Below are 17,515 nucleotides of genomic sequence, written 5' to 3'. Positions count from 1 at the left end.
TATATCTATCTTCGATTTATATTTCTTCAAAAATACAGTATAAGTATAATAAAAGAACCAAAAAATTGAAATTTAATAAAACCATGCGTATTTTCGTATGCAATTGTGGCATTACCAGTTAATTTGTAATCAATGTACCAGAATATATTTAAAATCTAATTTTCAGAAAACTTTGCGAGCAACCAAATCGACATTATTGCTGGGGTTATAATCTGTAGATTTAATTTCTTCAATATTTGAATGTACTAATTATAATGGTACTAATTTAATCTATAATTACTTTGATAATGTTTTTCATTATGATACCGATAGAACTTGAAAAATAAGTTTGCATTCATTTATGACTCGTTGATGGCATGGCAACTTTCTACCTGTCGATGATCCCGTAGTAATTTCAGTCATTTGAAATCGATGGATAAATGCCACAATTGGTAGCGTTAGAACAAAATTCATTTTTGATACCTTTCAGAAAATGAAACCATCATTCGCAGCTGTTGCATTTTGGCTCAAGTTTTCTAGATTAACTTCAAAATGAAAAATTTATCTTCGAATATGTCAACTCTTCGATCTTTCTAATTTTGGTTATATGTTAAAGAATAGTCTTCATATTTTACTAGTTTTGATCGAATTCGCTGCACTATTAACACTAACTTTTTCATACGAAATTTTTAAAACTGTTTAACATTCATTTGTCCTTTCGATCATTAAGAAGCTTTCTTAAAGCCACTTAATATCTTCCGAAATTGAATTTTGTAATGGCATCAAATCTGATGCCGTGGCGATTAAGGCATCAGCTTAATTCTCTGGGGAATCCGGAATCAAATCACCCAGGCGATCGAAAAACACCAGGAATTTTTCGGGGAATGATCTGTTTTTCGCTCCATTACGAACCCGGCCGAACCAACGATGAGCCTGACAAAATGCCCCATTAGAACCCAAAGATAAAAAGAGTAAAAACTTGTCAATGTGTTACGTATAAAATAAAAAATAAAATCTACTTAAAATAATTTCAGATAATAAAAGTATTTTGTTTTTTTTTTTTTTTAGTTTTAATTGCAAAAAATAAATAAAATATGTGAACATGATACGATGCCAATAATGTTACGCGACACGAATAATGCGTGTTGCCTGCGTTAAGATAATGCGACAGGACACTACACGAATGCAGGCAAAAATATTAAAACAAATAATTTACAATTTTATCATGGAATCATTGTAAAATCAATAGTTCTCATTCACGAATACGAATAATTTATCAAATTCATTTTCATTTATAAATGAAACATTTACTAGTCATAGACATATCACAGGCAAACAGATGTATATATGGTGTATAATGAATGCAACGATTTAACTCATGTTCGCATTACTTTAAAACTTGTCTGTCAATCAAAATGTCGGCATTGCTTTTTATCATAAAAATAATATTTCTCTTATACTGTATATATTGCGTGGTACAAGGAAGTAAAATATATATAAAAATTATGGAAAACAGAATTTGTTCTTTTCCAATTGAATTCATTTCTAGTGCTATTTTCTTATAAAATTTGCTTTGTTCCTTTATTATTGCAAATATTTATATGATTTTTTTTATATATATAATTTTAGGGAATTAAATGATTTAAATTCCATCGGAATAAAAAGGTTTTAACTCAGAAATTATTATGATACTTTACTTTGTTTTTTTTCTTTATATTAACAATAATTTAATATAAAATTTCATGTAAAATTTGAAGAAAAAAAATTCTTTTAATAAAAAATAGCTAAGAAATAAATAATGTGTTTTGGGTAAAATATAATTTAATATCTCACGAGGGACAGAATTAAGAAATAGCATGTTTTAGTTATAACACTGCAAATAACTTTTTTACTATTCTACTGGATAGTGCTGCTATTTATATGCAGCACGAGACTTATAATTTAGATTTGTTTCTTCTGGCAAAAAATAAAATTATTCAGAAAGTTCTATTTTAGTAGTATCTTCTTAATAAATTTTATTGAACACTGAATCTATTTATTTCCAGAAAAAAAAAAGTAAAACTTATTTTTATATTATTTTTATAAAAGTATGTTTATGAATGTTACGTATAAAGATGCAAAAAATAATAATTTTATTATTATTATTATTTGCTAATCCTTAATAATAGAAAAAAACATCTGAAATATAGAAGAGAATGTATAAAATACAGGTCAAGATCTAGTGCTTGAAACTGTTACCTACATTTGATTCTAAAGTATCATAGAAATAATTTTATTTATTAGTTAGCGTGAGTATTCAGTATAATAAACATTTGCATGCAACAACTTTAATCTGTATGTATTTATAAAATGCTCACGCCAAGTAATAAATAAAAAAAATTGTTGCCGAGAAACAGCAATTAATATTATAATCCATGAGAAAAACTAAATAATAGATGCTATTCTAAAAACATTTTCCTATTTAATAAAATTTTTCAATATAATGCAAAATCTAGAAACCAGAATTTCTATTTCTATTCCTTATTCCTTTTAACTCTTTCTAATACAAATTTGTTGTCGGTTAATTTAGTTAATTAAAGCAAATTTCTAATGATTTTAAAACTAAATAGAATTTAAATGTTCTTTTGAAATAATAAGATAATGATTAAATAAATGATTATAATTATATCTTTCCTTACACTACTGTAAGTTTTCAAACTGAAGTGACTATACTCGTTGAAATTATTGCATTGTAAAGAAACTACAAATGCCATCTTTCAAAATGGGTTGATTTCGATCAAATTTTCTAACTACCTCGCAGAAGTAGCAAGAAATTTAGGAGTTAAATTTAAATAAAATCGATAAAGCTGTTTGGACCATAAAGAAAAAGAAGGTAACGAAAAAGGACGATTTTATTGACTTTCAAAATAGCCATACTTTTAACATCCTCTAATATAAAACGTTGATTTTTAATAATCTATGTTGAAAAAGCAGACGATGACGAAAAATACTTTCTAACTTAATCTACTATACATAGAATATTCGGGTGATAAAAAGACCAAAATTATCTTTACTCTCATTCCTGTATATTCATGGACGTCGTCACTGCCATGATCTTTAAACGAGAATATTCAATTACAGTAAGTATAAATAGTTAAATCTATTATAAATGTATTTTTATATATACATTCGTCGGCTTATTTCTTAAGTGAATACACTTTAGAAATTTTTATTCACTCTTTTCTAAATCATATTTATTATCTTACTGTATTCTGTATAAATGCTTAACGGTAATTAAACAGTTATACAGTATAATAATATAACTAAATAAATATAATTTTATGCTTTTTTTTAAGCAATTAAGTCGAGCTTTTACTTTTCTTTATTATTAAATTTATTTTTAATTCGATAATATTAAAAAGTTAATAGAGATATTCAGTAAACTGTTAGAAAACAATTTATTAGCGATTTCATACCAAGGTTACCAAAAATCTATTAAATCTTAACGGTCCTAAAAAAGAAAATAAAATTAGATATAAGTATAATAAAGCTATGTTGACTCTAAACCAATGTTTGTTTTTATTTTTTATGATTTCTCTATATACAAAAATTCAAATACAATTTGGAAGAGCAATACTTAAAGAATCAGTATTCTATCTTCCTTTTATCCTTCTACTACCCAAACAATTATTTTTACTTAAGAAAAACATTGTTATTTTTATGACTATTAACATAAATGTCTCTTGGTTTATAATGTAATTGCAATACAGGCAGTTCATTTTCATCACTTTTGTTAGCATGCGAGAATTTACATATTTGAATTTGTATTACGTAAATCACAATATACACGTGTCCAAAAGGAATACAATTGCTCTGAGGAGGAGTGGACCAATCTGCCCCAATAACAGCTGAATTACTTGGTGACGAGCATGTGAGTGCTACATCACAGTTGAAGGTGGAAGGTGATCCATAATGACAAGTCTCTCAGCCTGAATATTGATAAACACTTTCTATCCATTGTCTAACTGCTGTATGTATCTTTTTCACCAAAGATTTACTTTTATTGCTTTGATTTATAAAATCATATACGAGTTGTTGTGTTAGACATCGAGTAATACAATTCTTGTCATATTTGTCTGCATTCATCTACAGTTATCTCTGTTCGTGTACAAAAGATCTCTGTACTTAAGTTTTGGACACGTGTGTGTAATAACATATTTCTGAATCTTCTTCATTTTCCTTATTAAAAATGTTTAAATTATTGAAATTATATCTATATTTATTCATTGCTATAACTCTTGATTTAATTTAAAACTGTAAAAAAAAAAAACTAATCATATGTTAACAACAATAAAAAAAATTAGAACAACAAAATAGTTGATTTAATTTAAAACTGNAGCTTTTTTTATATTGTAAAAAAATATTTTTTTATAATAAGAAATCGAAAAAAAAACTGTTACAATCGAATAAATTTCTTTCACCGTGAGATACGTGAGACGATACAAGAGGAATATATTCGTAAGCAATTCGTGATCCCCCTATCTTGCCCAAATATTGAAAAAAAAAAATTTTTTTTTAGTATCATACTTTAAAAATGAACTATTCAAGAAAAATTCATATTACATTTTGTATTATCTGATGTCGATCGATTTCTGAATGTTCGTGTGCCCTTAAAAATTAAAATTTCTATGGTGCACCCTTTCCTCGATGCCCTAAGCACGTGCCTAATACCATTACTTAATTTTTATTGTCTTCTTTTGTTATTTAAAAATAAATTAATAAACGAATTTTCTTAATCTTAAATAAAACAATTATTTGAAGGATTAAAGTCTTCATACTAAAAAATAATTTAATTCAAACACACATTAAATATAAAGATTGAAATATCAATATTAAAATAAGGTCTTAACAAAGAAACGATTAATATAAGCTAGATTGTATCATTTTTATAAACACGCTGATTAAAGATGGGAGTTATTAATACCTCTTTTACTTAAAAATTCTCTAATATATATATATATATTTTTTTTTAAATTATAAACTATAATTCTCTGAAACTCATAACGACAAAAATCAATAGAATCAGTTTGTAAATTGATTCTTTCAATACTTAAAACTATTAAAATAAACAAATTACTATTGTAACAAATAAATTCATTTGTTTTCTAAGGTATTGATGAGATTACAATAGTTGCAAACATAATTAATTTTAATAAATTAATTTAATTCAATTTGCATATAATTTAGAAGATATTTAAATAAAAAAAAAGATTGTTAAAATTGGAAAAGAAGAGAACTGAAGGGATATTTCTTCATAAAATTCAGAAAATTATATTAAAATTTGTAACAAAATAAACAAATGACAAAGATAAAAAACAAAAATATTATTTAAAATTCGAATGTATGACAGTTATAAGAAAATCTAGACAAAGTTTGCCAGCGTATGTAATTGAAACGAACTTACTTATTGTAAATAAAGAAGCAAGCAATAAATCATATCATTTTCAACTTAATTAACTTCAGTAAAGTTCTTTTTTTTCTATATTTTCAGAATATGGATTAAGTAGAAATATAGTTATTATATCTTGACCGTGTTGTAGTGCAATTTAAACGAGCTATATAGTGCATTATGTATATTTGGCACGTCATCATCAAGCATTTCATCTCAAAATACATTTATCGTTCAATCACATACATGATTGAATGATAAATTAGTTCTTATCACGTTTAAAGGTAGTTTTATTAATAAATTTAATAAATGTTTATATGTAATTATTGGAAAATAATTATAATTAGAATTAATATTGAATATAATTATATATAGTTAGTTAAAAATTCTTATTCTTCTGTGCCAAATTCTTATCAGCAAACCTATGCCATTGCTTTTTACAGTAATTCTAATATATTGACGATGAAAGGATAATCGTTCTGTTTATTTCGAACAATATATTAAACTAATTGCCCAAAAATGAACTTTAAATAACTTATTGAGAATAAATTTATATAAAATTTACGAGAATCCAATTAATTAAACAATCATTGAACTTCAGCCCTCAGGACAGTAGCTAATATCGAACAATTAGTTTTAAGTAATAACTTATATTTTCATCATTTAATAATAAATCTTTACAAAATTTACAAATGATAATCTAATAACGAATTTTATAAGAATTAATAAATAATTTTTCAAATAAATAATAGTTTAATTATAATAAAGAACCCACAAATTGGCTTCACTGCATTAGTAGTAAGACCATAAAGTAAACCACATATACAGGAACGTGATAATTTTGTAATACTGTACTGTATTCTAGTTATAAAGTACAGTATTTTATTACTTTTTTTCTTATAAAATAAAATATTTTATAAGTGAATTCACTATGAAAATTTTAAAAGTTTTAATAAAGTTAAAGACAATTTAAGAGTATATTTTAGATATAGGTTACGTTTACAAATATATAAATATGAAAAGTACTCAACGACAAACATGAGATATAATAAATATAAATATATGACTTCTAAAGTTTATATACTCTTATATTCTTTATATATTTTTATATTTTTATTCGTTTGGAATTTTCTATATCTACACGTTTCTCGAATAAGATAACAATCCTGAAAGAAAGAAAAAAAAAACGTTTCTATAAAATAAAATTTAAAAAAAAAATATGCAATATCTTAGTAAATTTTACTCTGATATAAAATAAATATTGTGAAGTAAATAAAATTTAATATAATAAATTACAATTCTTGCATTAAAAAAATATATATAAAGAATAGAATTATGATTGCATTTTAGTATTAATTAACTTAATTTAGTAAAATTTTATTAAATATCGATTTAAAAAGTATAACTTTTATAATTTTTCTTAAAATAAATCATATTTTAGTAACAAGTAATAAAATNATAATTAATATATATATATATAATATAATATATGGTATTTTTTTTTATTTTTTTAAATACATAACCTGATAGAGAATTTTTCGAACTTCTGAAGAACTCACGAGAGATAATGTAAAAAAATGTTTGAGTCAATATAATATATATATATATATATATATATTTATATTGTTTTTATTTTTCATATTTATAATATAAATAACCTGAACTTTGACATATAGAGTTCTTATTTACGCTTCTGGCTAAAATAAATGTTTATACCTATTACAGTTAATTCATTAAAGCGAATGTTAAATAATTTTACATGAAGTATTTAAATGATTTTATATACATTTTAAATACTTATTTTAAATCTCTTTCGTAACTTTATGAAATGTTTTCTTTTATTATAGATAGTCTGCATGTTTATTTGAATGGAAGAAAAAAAAATTCAATTTAGTAATTAAATCAATGAAAGTAAAATTTTAATGATAAATACATTTTCGTAAATAAAATTTATTTACAAAATAAAATAAAAGTATAATTTCATTAGAGTTTCACATTTCAAATACTAATTATTTTTAACATCAAAGTAATTTTATCTCGTTGGATAGCAATTTAAAACAAGTGAATAATATGCCTGTCTAATAAAACAATTAAATGACTAAATTAAGTATTTTTGCTTAAGAATTTATAACATAATTATTAAAATGATATTAATCAGATAATATTTTATTTTTAAATTTTATTTAGAATAAAATTTTATAATTAATTCTTCTAAAATCTGTTAAATTTTCTATAGAAAACACTAACAAAAAGTATAAGATCTTTATACTTTTCATTATTAATTTAATAAATAATTTTTCAATTTTATTATTATTTAAAATTCCATTTATCATGAATAAATTCTAGTATTATATTTCTCATATTTATCCATTGTTTTATTTTTAATCAATATAATATTATTCGATTTTATCTAAGTATATACCCTATAAAATGAATAATCAAAATAGAGCATAAATTCATTAATCATATAGAAACTGCGAACAAAAACTAAAACTCGGACATTATTTTCTGAATTGAAAAACCGAACAGAATTGTTTTTTACTCCATAAACATTTCTGTAAATATGTGTACAATAAATAAGAGCCATCAATTACAACGACGAATCTACTGATATTATCAAGACTTGGCTCTGCCACTGAAGTCTTTTATCGACAGAAATGCAAAAAAAAAGCCATACTCCTTTAGAAATTCATGAAAATTTTACACAATTGTCCATGTTTAATTTTATATAATAAATTCTTTAACATTTATTCTAACTTTTGCAGTGTTTTGCAATTGTTTAAGGACTTGCTCAAATCCTTAAACAATTGCAAATCCCGGTTGAGCAAGATATATAAATCGAAAAAAAAACAGAACTTTACAGTTAGAAAAATTTACTTATACTAATTTTTCTTTTATACAGGTCTATTTATTGTTTAAGTACTATATGAATCTCTTCATCACAACAAAAACTGTAGAGGAATGGAAATATTTTTGGTTTCTGTTTCTATATTGCAAACTTGTATTTCCGTAGTAAAAGAAAAAAATATATATATATATTTTGCTAAGGAAATATTTTAAATAAATGCATAAAATTTATTATTTTTACATTCGTTTGATAATCTTATTAAAGGTAACTTTGATAGTGCGAGAGACGTAAAATTCGTTGTAAAAAAAATAACAATGTAAAACAAGTAGACTGTTTAATAAAGAGTAAAAATGATGTTAAGATGAGGAAGTTCGTAAGATATTTTCTGTCCAATGCATTTTACATAGGAGCAAGTGGAAATAGAAGAATTTCTTATAAATCTATAGAAATAAACAGGTTGTACTCACCGAAGCAGATGGCCGTCTCTCCGACGAGTTGCCTGCCATGGTGAGTCCTCATAACGGTAAGCCTTGCGAATCAATGGGGCACAGGAGCAGCTAAACTTATTTCCCATGACAACGTTGAATCCAATGCGTCAGGTATTTATTGTGCTACGACAGTAATGCAACTTTTGTGTCAGGTATTCGTAATACGGTGTTTTCCATGGTTAGACGTTAACTCTATCTCTCGTATGCCGGTATCTGTAAATGGAGACATAGAAAGAAGTCATTGTATTTGTGACGGAAAAGTGGCGACATCTGGTGAGTGTTATCGTAGTTATCTGATTCACTAGTCTCACTTTTGACCTTTTCTGTAACATCTGTTATTTCATCTTTATATTTTACCCTCCCCTCTTTATATTGAAAACCTTCTGATTGTTATAACATTTATAACGAATCGACACCTGCGATTCAAAAACCATATTTACCGATTGAGAATTTATGAATGTACCATTGTTTTCGAATAGTAAAGTACTTTTACAAATTCTCTTATCAACTGTTTCATCTACGTTAAATAATTACTAATATCTTCAGTTATTTATATTAAAAAAAAAACTGCTACAGTTTTGTTAAGTATGATAATTAATTTAATTAAACATAAACATAATTAATCGCTACTAATTTAAAAAAAAGCTGTAGTAAATTATAACAATATAAATTAATTCTGTTGTTATTCGGATTAGAGTTTGTCATTTAAGCAAAATTTATTTTAATTTCGTATAATCACCTGTTTTTAGGTACAGTTTCTTTTATATAAGGAAAAATGGTTTGTAAAATTTGATACTTATGGATGAACATCTCTACAATACTGAAATTACTGCAGGAAAGATGCTTCTGTAACTTTCATCGATCAACTTCGAAATTATCGACTGTTCATTCAACATTTAAACTTATTTATTTACTCACTAACTCCAGTTTAGTTTAGTTAAAACACATTAATATAGACTCAACTAAANTGGTATTTTTTTTTATTTTTTTAAATACATAACCTGATAGAGAATTTTTCGAACTTCTGAAGAACTCACGAGAGATAATGTAAAAAAATGTTTGAGTCAATATAATATATATATATATATATATATATTTATATTGTTTTTATTTTTCATATTTATAATATAAATAACCTGAACTTTGACATATAGAGTTCTTATTTACGCTTCTGGCTAAAATAAATGTTTATACCTATTACAGTTAATTCATTAAAGCGAATGTTAAATAATTTTACATGAAGTATTTAAATGATTTTATATACATTTTAAATACTTATTTTAAATCTCTTTCGTAACTTTATGAAATGTTTTCTTTTATTATAGATAGTCTGCATGTTTATTTGAATGGAAGAAAAAAAAATTCAATTTAGTAATTAAATCAATGAAAGTAAAATTTTAATGATAAATACATTTTCGTAAATAAAATTTATTTACAAAATAAAATAAAAGTATAATTTCATTAGAGTTTCACATTTCAAATACTAATTATTTTTAACATCAAAGTAATTTTATCTCGTTGGATAGCAATTTAAAACAAGTGAATAATATGCCTGTCTAATAAAACAATTAAATGACTAAATTAAGTATTTTTGCTTAAGAATTTATAACATAATTATTAAAATGATATTAATCAGATAATATTTTATTTTTAAATTTTATTTAGAATAAAATTTTATAATTAATTCTTCTAAAATCTGTTAAATTTTCTATAGAAAACACTAACAAAAAGTATAAGATCTTTATACTTTTCATTATTAATTTAATAAATAATTTTTCAATTTTATTATTATTTAAAATTCCATTTATCATGAATAAATTCTAGTATTATATTTCTCATATTTATCCATTGTTTTATTTTTAATCAATATAATATTATTCGATTTTATCTAAGTATATACCCTATAAAATGAATAATCAAAATAGAGCATAAATTCATTAATCATATAGAAACTGCGAACAAAAACTAAAACTCGGACATTATTTTCTGAATTGAAAAACCGAACAGAATTGTTTTTTACTCCATAAACATTTCTGTAAATATGTGTACAATAAATAAGAGCCATCAATTACAACGACGAATCTACTGATATTATCAAGACTTGGCTCTGCCACTGAAGTCTTTTATCGACAGAAATGCAAAAAAAAAGCCATACTCCTTTAGAAATTCATGAAAATTTTACACAATTGTCCATGTTTAATTTTATATAATAAATTCTTTAACATTTATTCTAACTTTTGCAGTGTTTTGCAATTGTTTAAGGACTTGCTCAAATCCTTAAACAATTGCAAATCCCGGTTGAGCAAGATATATAAATCGAAAAAAAAACAGAACTTTACAGTTAGAAAAATTTACTTATACTAATTTTTCTTTTATACAGGTCTATTTATTGTTTAAGTACTATATGAATCTCTTCATCACAACAAAAACTGTAGAGGAATGGAAATATTTTTGGTTTCTGTTTCTATATTGCAAACTTGTATTTCCGTAGTAAAAGAAAAAAATATATATATAAAATACTATTTGAAACTTTTACTAAAACGAAGTTTAAAAAGAAAAATGAAGTGGAGAAAATTTTAACTTTTCACGTTTATAAACATTTGTAAATATTCAACCAATACAGTAACTCTATTACGTTATCTAATCTTCTTTAACGTCATCAAAAATAGTAGGAAGTTCAGCAATTGATATGTAAGAAATAGCAGAATATTCTTAGAATTGATTCGCATCATACGTATTTATGTTCAACAACATAGTTTTACTATAGGTTCGTATAGTATATGTTTATACAGTCTATAAGTTCGCTACTTCATCGTAAATGATGTCGCAAATAAAACTAAACTTTTTTCCTCTTTTTTTTTTATTTATTTTCTTTTATAATTTCTGCATTGTATTCGGGTAAGTCCGTTTCGAATGTAATTCACGTCCATAGAAGAGAAAGTTGAACCTTTTCGTTGAATTAAAGAAGTGGAATTTTAAAATTAATAATGCAGTAATATATTTTATTTTGCTATTTATGAAATATTAGTGATAAATAGCCTAACGCGTAAAATTTCATAAATGTTTAGAATATAAACTCGAAGTTCATGGAAATACTCTACAATTATCATTGTAGAAATTTAGTTACTAATACAATTAATTCAACGTGACTTTTTATTATCGACTCTACCATAGTACATCTAATTTCTATAATAAAGACAGTGAAATAATGATGCGAAACTGAATTTAAATTTGCACGAAATGAATTGATTTCTTTCAAAATTTCTTTATTCTTCTCGATGAAATTCCATTAATATGAAGAAGGTAAAACGAGCTTACTGAAAAATAAACTGAAGAAAGTATAAATAAACAAAACACTATAAAATTTTTAAAAAGTTGGTTAAAAAAAATAAAGTTTATTAATCCTGCATGATGTTTCGAAAGAAATATGATGTAATTCGAATTAATACATGTGAATATAATACAATGAAACTGTCTAGATTTAATATAGTTAAATTCAACATCTGTTTTTCATTAAAAGAAAACATTTTCTATGCGATTTATGTTAGTTTTCTTTTAAAGAAAATAAAAAAAATAATAATAATTAAAATCTTAGTTTCATAATAATTTGTAATTTATAAAGAAAAATCTCTCAAATTTATAGAAATTATTAAAAATTTGAAACTAGAAAAATGTAAATTTATTCCTCCGATTTGCATGGGATTCAATTTCATACTATCGGATTCAATGCTCACCGACCGAATGTACGAAACTAGATGCGAGGAAGCGATTGAAAATGGTGAAAATGAATAAGAAAAACGTTAATAACTTCCGATTTTAGATCCGAATGTTTTCGAAAATCATTAAAATCATCACAGAAACATGAAGACTCTTTGCTATCAAAGTGATTTCATTTATTACTCCATTTTTTAATTAGTCATCCTAGTTAGTGACATTAGATTCTTAAACTTAGTCTAGTTATACACAAGCAAAAGTATTGTTATATGGTAAAAGTACTGAAGAAAAATAATCTCGATACATTATTTTTCAAAAGTGATACATCTTCCACATATAAATTTCAAATATTATTCACCGTATTATACAGATGTACAAAATTCGTAATTCATAAGCACAAATTCGTAAATTCGTACTTATAATTTTAATAATAGTGCACAATACAACTGCCATTGAATATTTTACTTTGTGTATCAAATAACAGTGAAAGCGTATCTAGAATTTTTATCATAATGAAATAATGAAACGTTTCCATTTCTTTTTATATTACTTTGTTTATGTTGAAAAATATTCAATTTATCAAGAAACTAAGAAATTGTTTACATAGGTTAAAAGCCAGTTATCAAATTATATTCGAAAGTTAAAACGAAAAACAATTATTAAATATATACACGTATATAAACAGTAAAACCTGTCAAACTGAAAAGATATTCGGCATTGTAAGAATCCGGTTTACACAGGCTTTAATGTATACATAGATATACATAGATTGTAATCATTACTTTCATATATGCATATGAGAAAATTTATATAAATTCGTACACATACTCCAGTGGCACAATATAGCTTCATGGGGCCCAAGCGAATTTGAAATAGGAGACCTCGTGTACAGTGTTTTTTTTTTTTTTGACTTCAGACATTTTCTTCGGGGGAGTATTTTGGGGAAATATTTTCTTATAAAACATTAATTTGGGGGCCCCTACTCGAGAAGGCCCCAGGAAATTGCCTTTTTTGCAGGTAGGATAACGCCATATACCACTAACATACTCACGATGTAAGTATATTTATATATTAATGAAAAAAGCACAAATTCAGTCGATGAAGTTAATCGAACAAAAATAAACTATCTATAAATAAAATTTTAGCTTTAATACAACAATTAATTCTCGGTATTCATTTTAAAACGACGTCTTTGTATTAAAAATTTGCATTTACAAATTGATATTAAGATAAATAACAAATTTTTAATGAAGACGACTAAAAAAAATCTTTATAATTCAATAAAAATTGAAAAATCTTAATTTAAAAAAAAAAAAAAAAACTAACATATTTTACGAATAAAATATGAAAATTATTTTTCACTAGTCATTTGGTCTGCATTTTTCTCAGAAGTTCAAATATGGGAAGATTTAAATATCTCCAGTATATTGATCAGTTGTTTGGCTCTGTGCCAGATTTTGCACTACGTAGAATCGTGATACAGCGCAAAATTTTATTGAGGCATAACAATAGAAGTAGGCTATTCAAGTCTGGCAAGTATCCAAAGAAAATGTGAAATCATCCACGTGCAAACTCAGCTTGTCACTTCCGCAAATAAAACGTGTGAAATAACATTATCTCCACGTGCAATATCTGAATGCTTATATCGTTCAGTTAATCCATTTACATATAATAACAAAGCTAATTTTTTTTTTTTTTCAAATTTGAAAAAAAAAATATATTGTATTATTGCAAACGTATGATTTTCTTTTAAATTAAAAAAAATAATAATAAGTCGAATTAATATATTTTTATATGTACGATATCAATTAAGATATTGCGTTTTATAACACGAAACACGGTTTTCTTAGTATAACAACAAATCAACTCGAGTGTAAGATAATCAAATTGATTTCGATTTAGTATTTCTAACATCAGAGAATTGAATGCAGTCAAAGTTATCTCCTCCATTTTGTATAAATATTCGATTTTAATGGTTAACTTCAACTTTTTATTACTTTGTGAATTATATCATTGTATTGTTACTTCATAAGTAAAATTATTATTATTATTTTTTGTTTCTTTATAAAAGATATACGTGATTCCTTTAGAGTTTTCTACACTGAATCCAAATATGTTTTTTACTTTCCAATCACGTTCGTTTCGAGAAAATAAAGATGTAGTAATAGATACTCATTTATTCACTGGTTCATGCAGTTAATATGAAAGAGAACTTGTGAAATAGCTATTTATAGTCTTCAAAATAAAAATATAAAATATAGAAAAATATTTCTTGAAATAACAATATAAATGTCTCAAAACAATTTTCTTTTTTTTGTGATATTTACATTGTTTTTATTGATGGATTATGCTTCATTTTGAGCCGAAAGATCTTTGGCATGTAAATTTAAATTGCAGTTAAATTTCTTGAAATAAGTTTAAAAAAACGAATATTTATTAGAGATTACATCGATAGAAAATTGTAATAAAATATTAATGTTAACTTAAAGCCGATAATCTTGTTTAAAGCTGATATCATTAAAATTAAGACAAAGAATTTTAGAAAATATAGGATTAGTTGGAGTAGATTATTTCGAATTGTATTTAGAATTAAATATATTTATAGTTTGTTAATGGTAAAAGTATAGTAAGGAAACTATAATATTTATATTACAGCTTCCTTATTATAATAGAATAAATAATTATTGTATTTTATCATATTCGCTAAATTTCGGTATTTTAATTAAACGTTTTGTAAAATAAGTATATATATATGGATTAATTGTATTATTAACTAAATGAAATTCAAATAATTAATCCTGATAATAAATACTTTAATCAGAAGCAGAACTTTAGTCAAAATAATATGGTAAATATATATTAAAAGTGCTTAATTTGTAAATCATTTCTTAAAGTATTGTGACGATACATTTGTTAGATAAAAAGATGCTGATGATCAGTCGATGTACTATATATGATTTAAACGTAAAGAGCGATTTTAAACGTATTATGAGGATGTATCCGTGTATTACGGTTATATAATATCTTCAAATATCTCCGTAGACACATGAACAATTCTTTTAAAACAAAGGAATTTAGGAAAAACAAAATAAAGTACTGATACGAAGAAATGCCACTTCAATACTAATTTGTCTATATTTTATAATAATAACACCATGGTATTTGTGTTTCGAAGTAAGAAAACTATAATTAATTCAATTGTTCTGAATCAAGAATGCAACGCGAGATAAACGAGTGCTTCGCTTCTTAATCTTTCTTCCAAATTTATTAACTTTATATCATATATTTTAAAATGTTGAGATGAAATCTAATAAATATATTTACTATATTAAAAAAAACTCCGACAAATAACATTAATCCAGAAAGTGGAAAATAAATAAGATAAAAATAACGCTTCTTAATTCATATTGTAGTATCATAATACAGAATATAATACTTCAAATATATTACTGGTTTTGTCAACAAAGGAATAAAATATGAATTGAATTTTAGATGAAATCCGCTGTACTTATTTTTCTACTTTTATAAGTTCAAAATTTTATTCACTTTTTTCCTGGTTTTTTTTAAAACTTTCGTTCACTTTATCATACGTGTGTAATAATTAAAGCCATGTAATTATTAAATTAAATAAATAAACCAATAATTTAGAACCATCCATAATAGTTAATTTAATAATAATTAGATGATATTTTATACAAATAAAAAAATATTCGAGACACAATTTAAGTATAGGCCTACCTATTATATAGATATACACCCCCTATAACACTGTTGATTATTCCGTTTTATATGAATTCCACGTTGTACGAGTCACTTAGATTTTACAAATACGTGAGCCATTCACAGCCCGGCACACGTATTTGTAAAATCTAAGTGACTCGTACAACATGGAATTCATATAAAACGAAATAATCGACAGTGTTATAGGGGGTCGACTATAGACTAATTTAATTTTTTACGTAACATCTTCTTCTTCTCTCTAACTAACTTATACACATGTGTGTATGTAATCTAAAAAGATTCAATACTAAGTTCTTACTTCAACGTCTACTGCACTATTCTATAATTATGAGTGGCACAGAAAAGGCCACGATACATTAACAAACTACTTGACATCCCAATGCGGTACACCGCCATCAGGACAGTGCATTGGAAGAATAATGTTTATAAACAAAAATTATTGAGTCATAAATATTCTTTTTTCTTTTTAGAAGCGAGTCATTAATTTTAATTTTAAATACTTGACCTATCTGCAGATTATTTTTTTGTATTCACGTGAAGTAATAAATGGGTCTAAGATTAGATTATTGTTTCTTATAAGTGGTATAAGAGGAATTTTATATCCACGTTTATACACTGCATTTTTTTAAACAATGCTTAATTATAATTCAATTTTATTTATTTTAAATTAAAGTAAAATGAGTTAGCATAATTATACGACATTTAATACAAAGAAAAGAATGTTTTTGGCTTGGAATTTCCAATTTAGGCAAATATATGTATTTAATCTATAAAATTTCTTGCCTTCAATTACTATAGAAACGCGTTTTTGTTTGTTTCTTGTACACAAATTTTACATCATGAACGAGCATAAACATAATTCATTTGAATTTTCATTTATATGTGGATAAAAACAAATTATTATTGTCAAGATATTGCTAATTGAATTTAAACATTTTATCTCCTATAATTCTTACGATTCAAACATATTTATGTATTATTATATATAAAGTGCAGTCAAACCTTGGATTTCGAACGGCTCGTTTCGCGAACAATTCGGTTTACGAACAAAATTTTGAACTCATTTTTGCCCCAGTTTCCGTACGATAACTCGGTTGTCGAACAATCTACTCGATTCTGTGTTAAAGAAAGTCGATGGCCCAACCAATCAACGACAGGACTACCTATTCAGAAGAAGATTATTAGCCTCGCGTCATTAGACGTCATGACACGAATCATCGATGATGTTGTTATTTAATTCAATTCACAAACTAAAAGAATTGTTATGAAAACTCTAGCAAATCCTAAAGTTAAACAATTCTTGGAATTGAAAAATAA

General features: G+C 24.6%; 1 protein-coding gene across 1 annotated transcript in view; it reads right to left on the bottom strand.

Annotated features, from left to right (window-relative positions):
• Positions 1-17,515, bottom strand: part of LOC111633991 — a 271,060-nt gene that overhangs the window by 180,661 nt on the left and 72,884 nt on the right. Inside the window, exon 3 of the mRNA XM_023378659.1 lies at positions 8,723-8,956. Coding sequence (XP_023234427.1) covers positions 8,723-8,829 — 107 coding nt within the window. The 5' untranslated portion in view covers positions 8,830-8,956. The remainder of the gene's footprint in view (positions 1-8,722; positions 8,957-17,515) is intronic.

The sequence above is a fragment of the Centruroides sculpturatus genome, unplaced genomic scaffold (genome assembly GCF_000671375.1).
Source record: "Centruroides sculpturatus isolate CEXI.00-Female unplaced genomic scaffold, Cexi_2.0 scaffold679, whole genome shotgun sequence".
Lineage (NCBI taxonomy): Eukaryota > Metazoa > Arthropoda > Arachnida > Scorpiones > Buthidae > Centruroides > Centruroides sculpturatus.
This window is presented reverse-complemented; position numbering and strand designations above follow the sequence as displayed.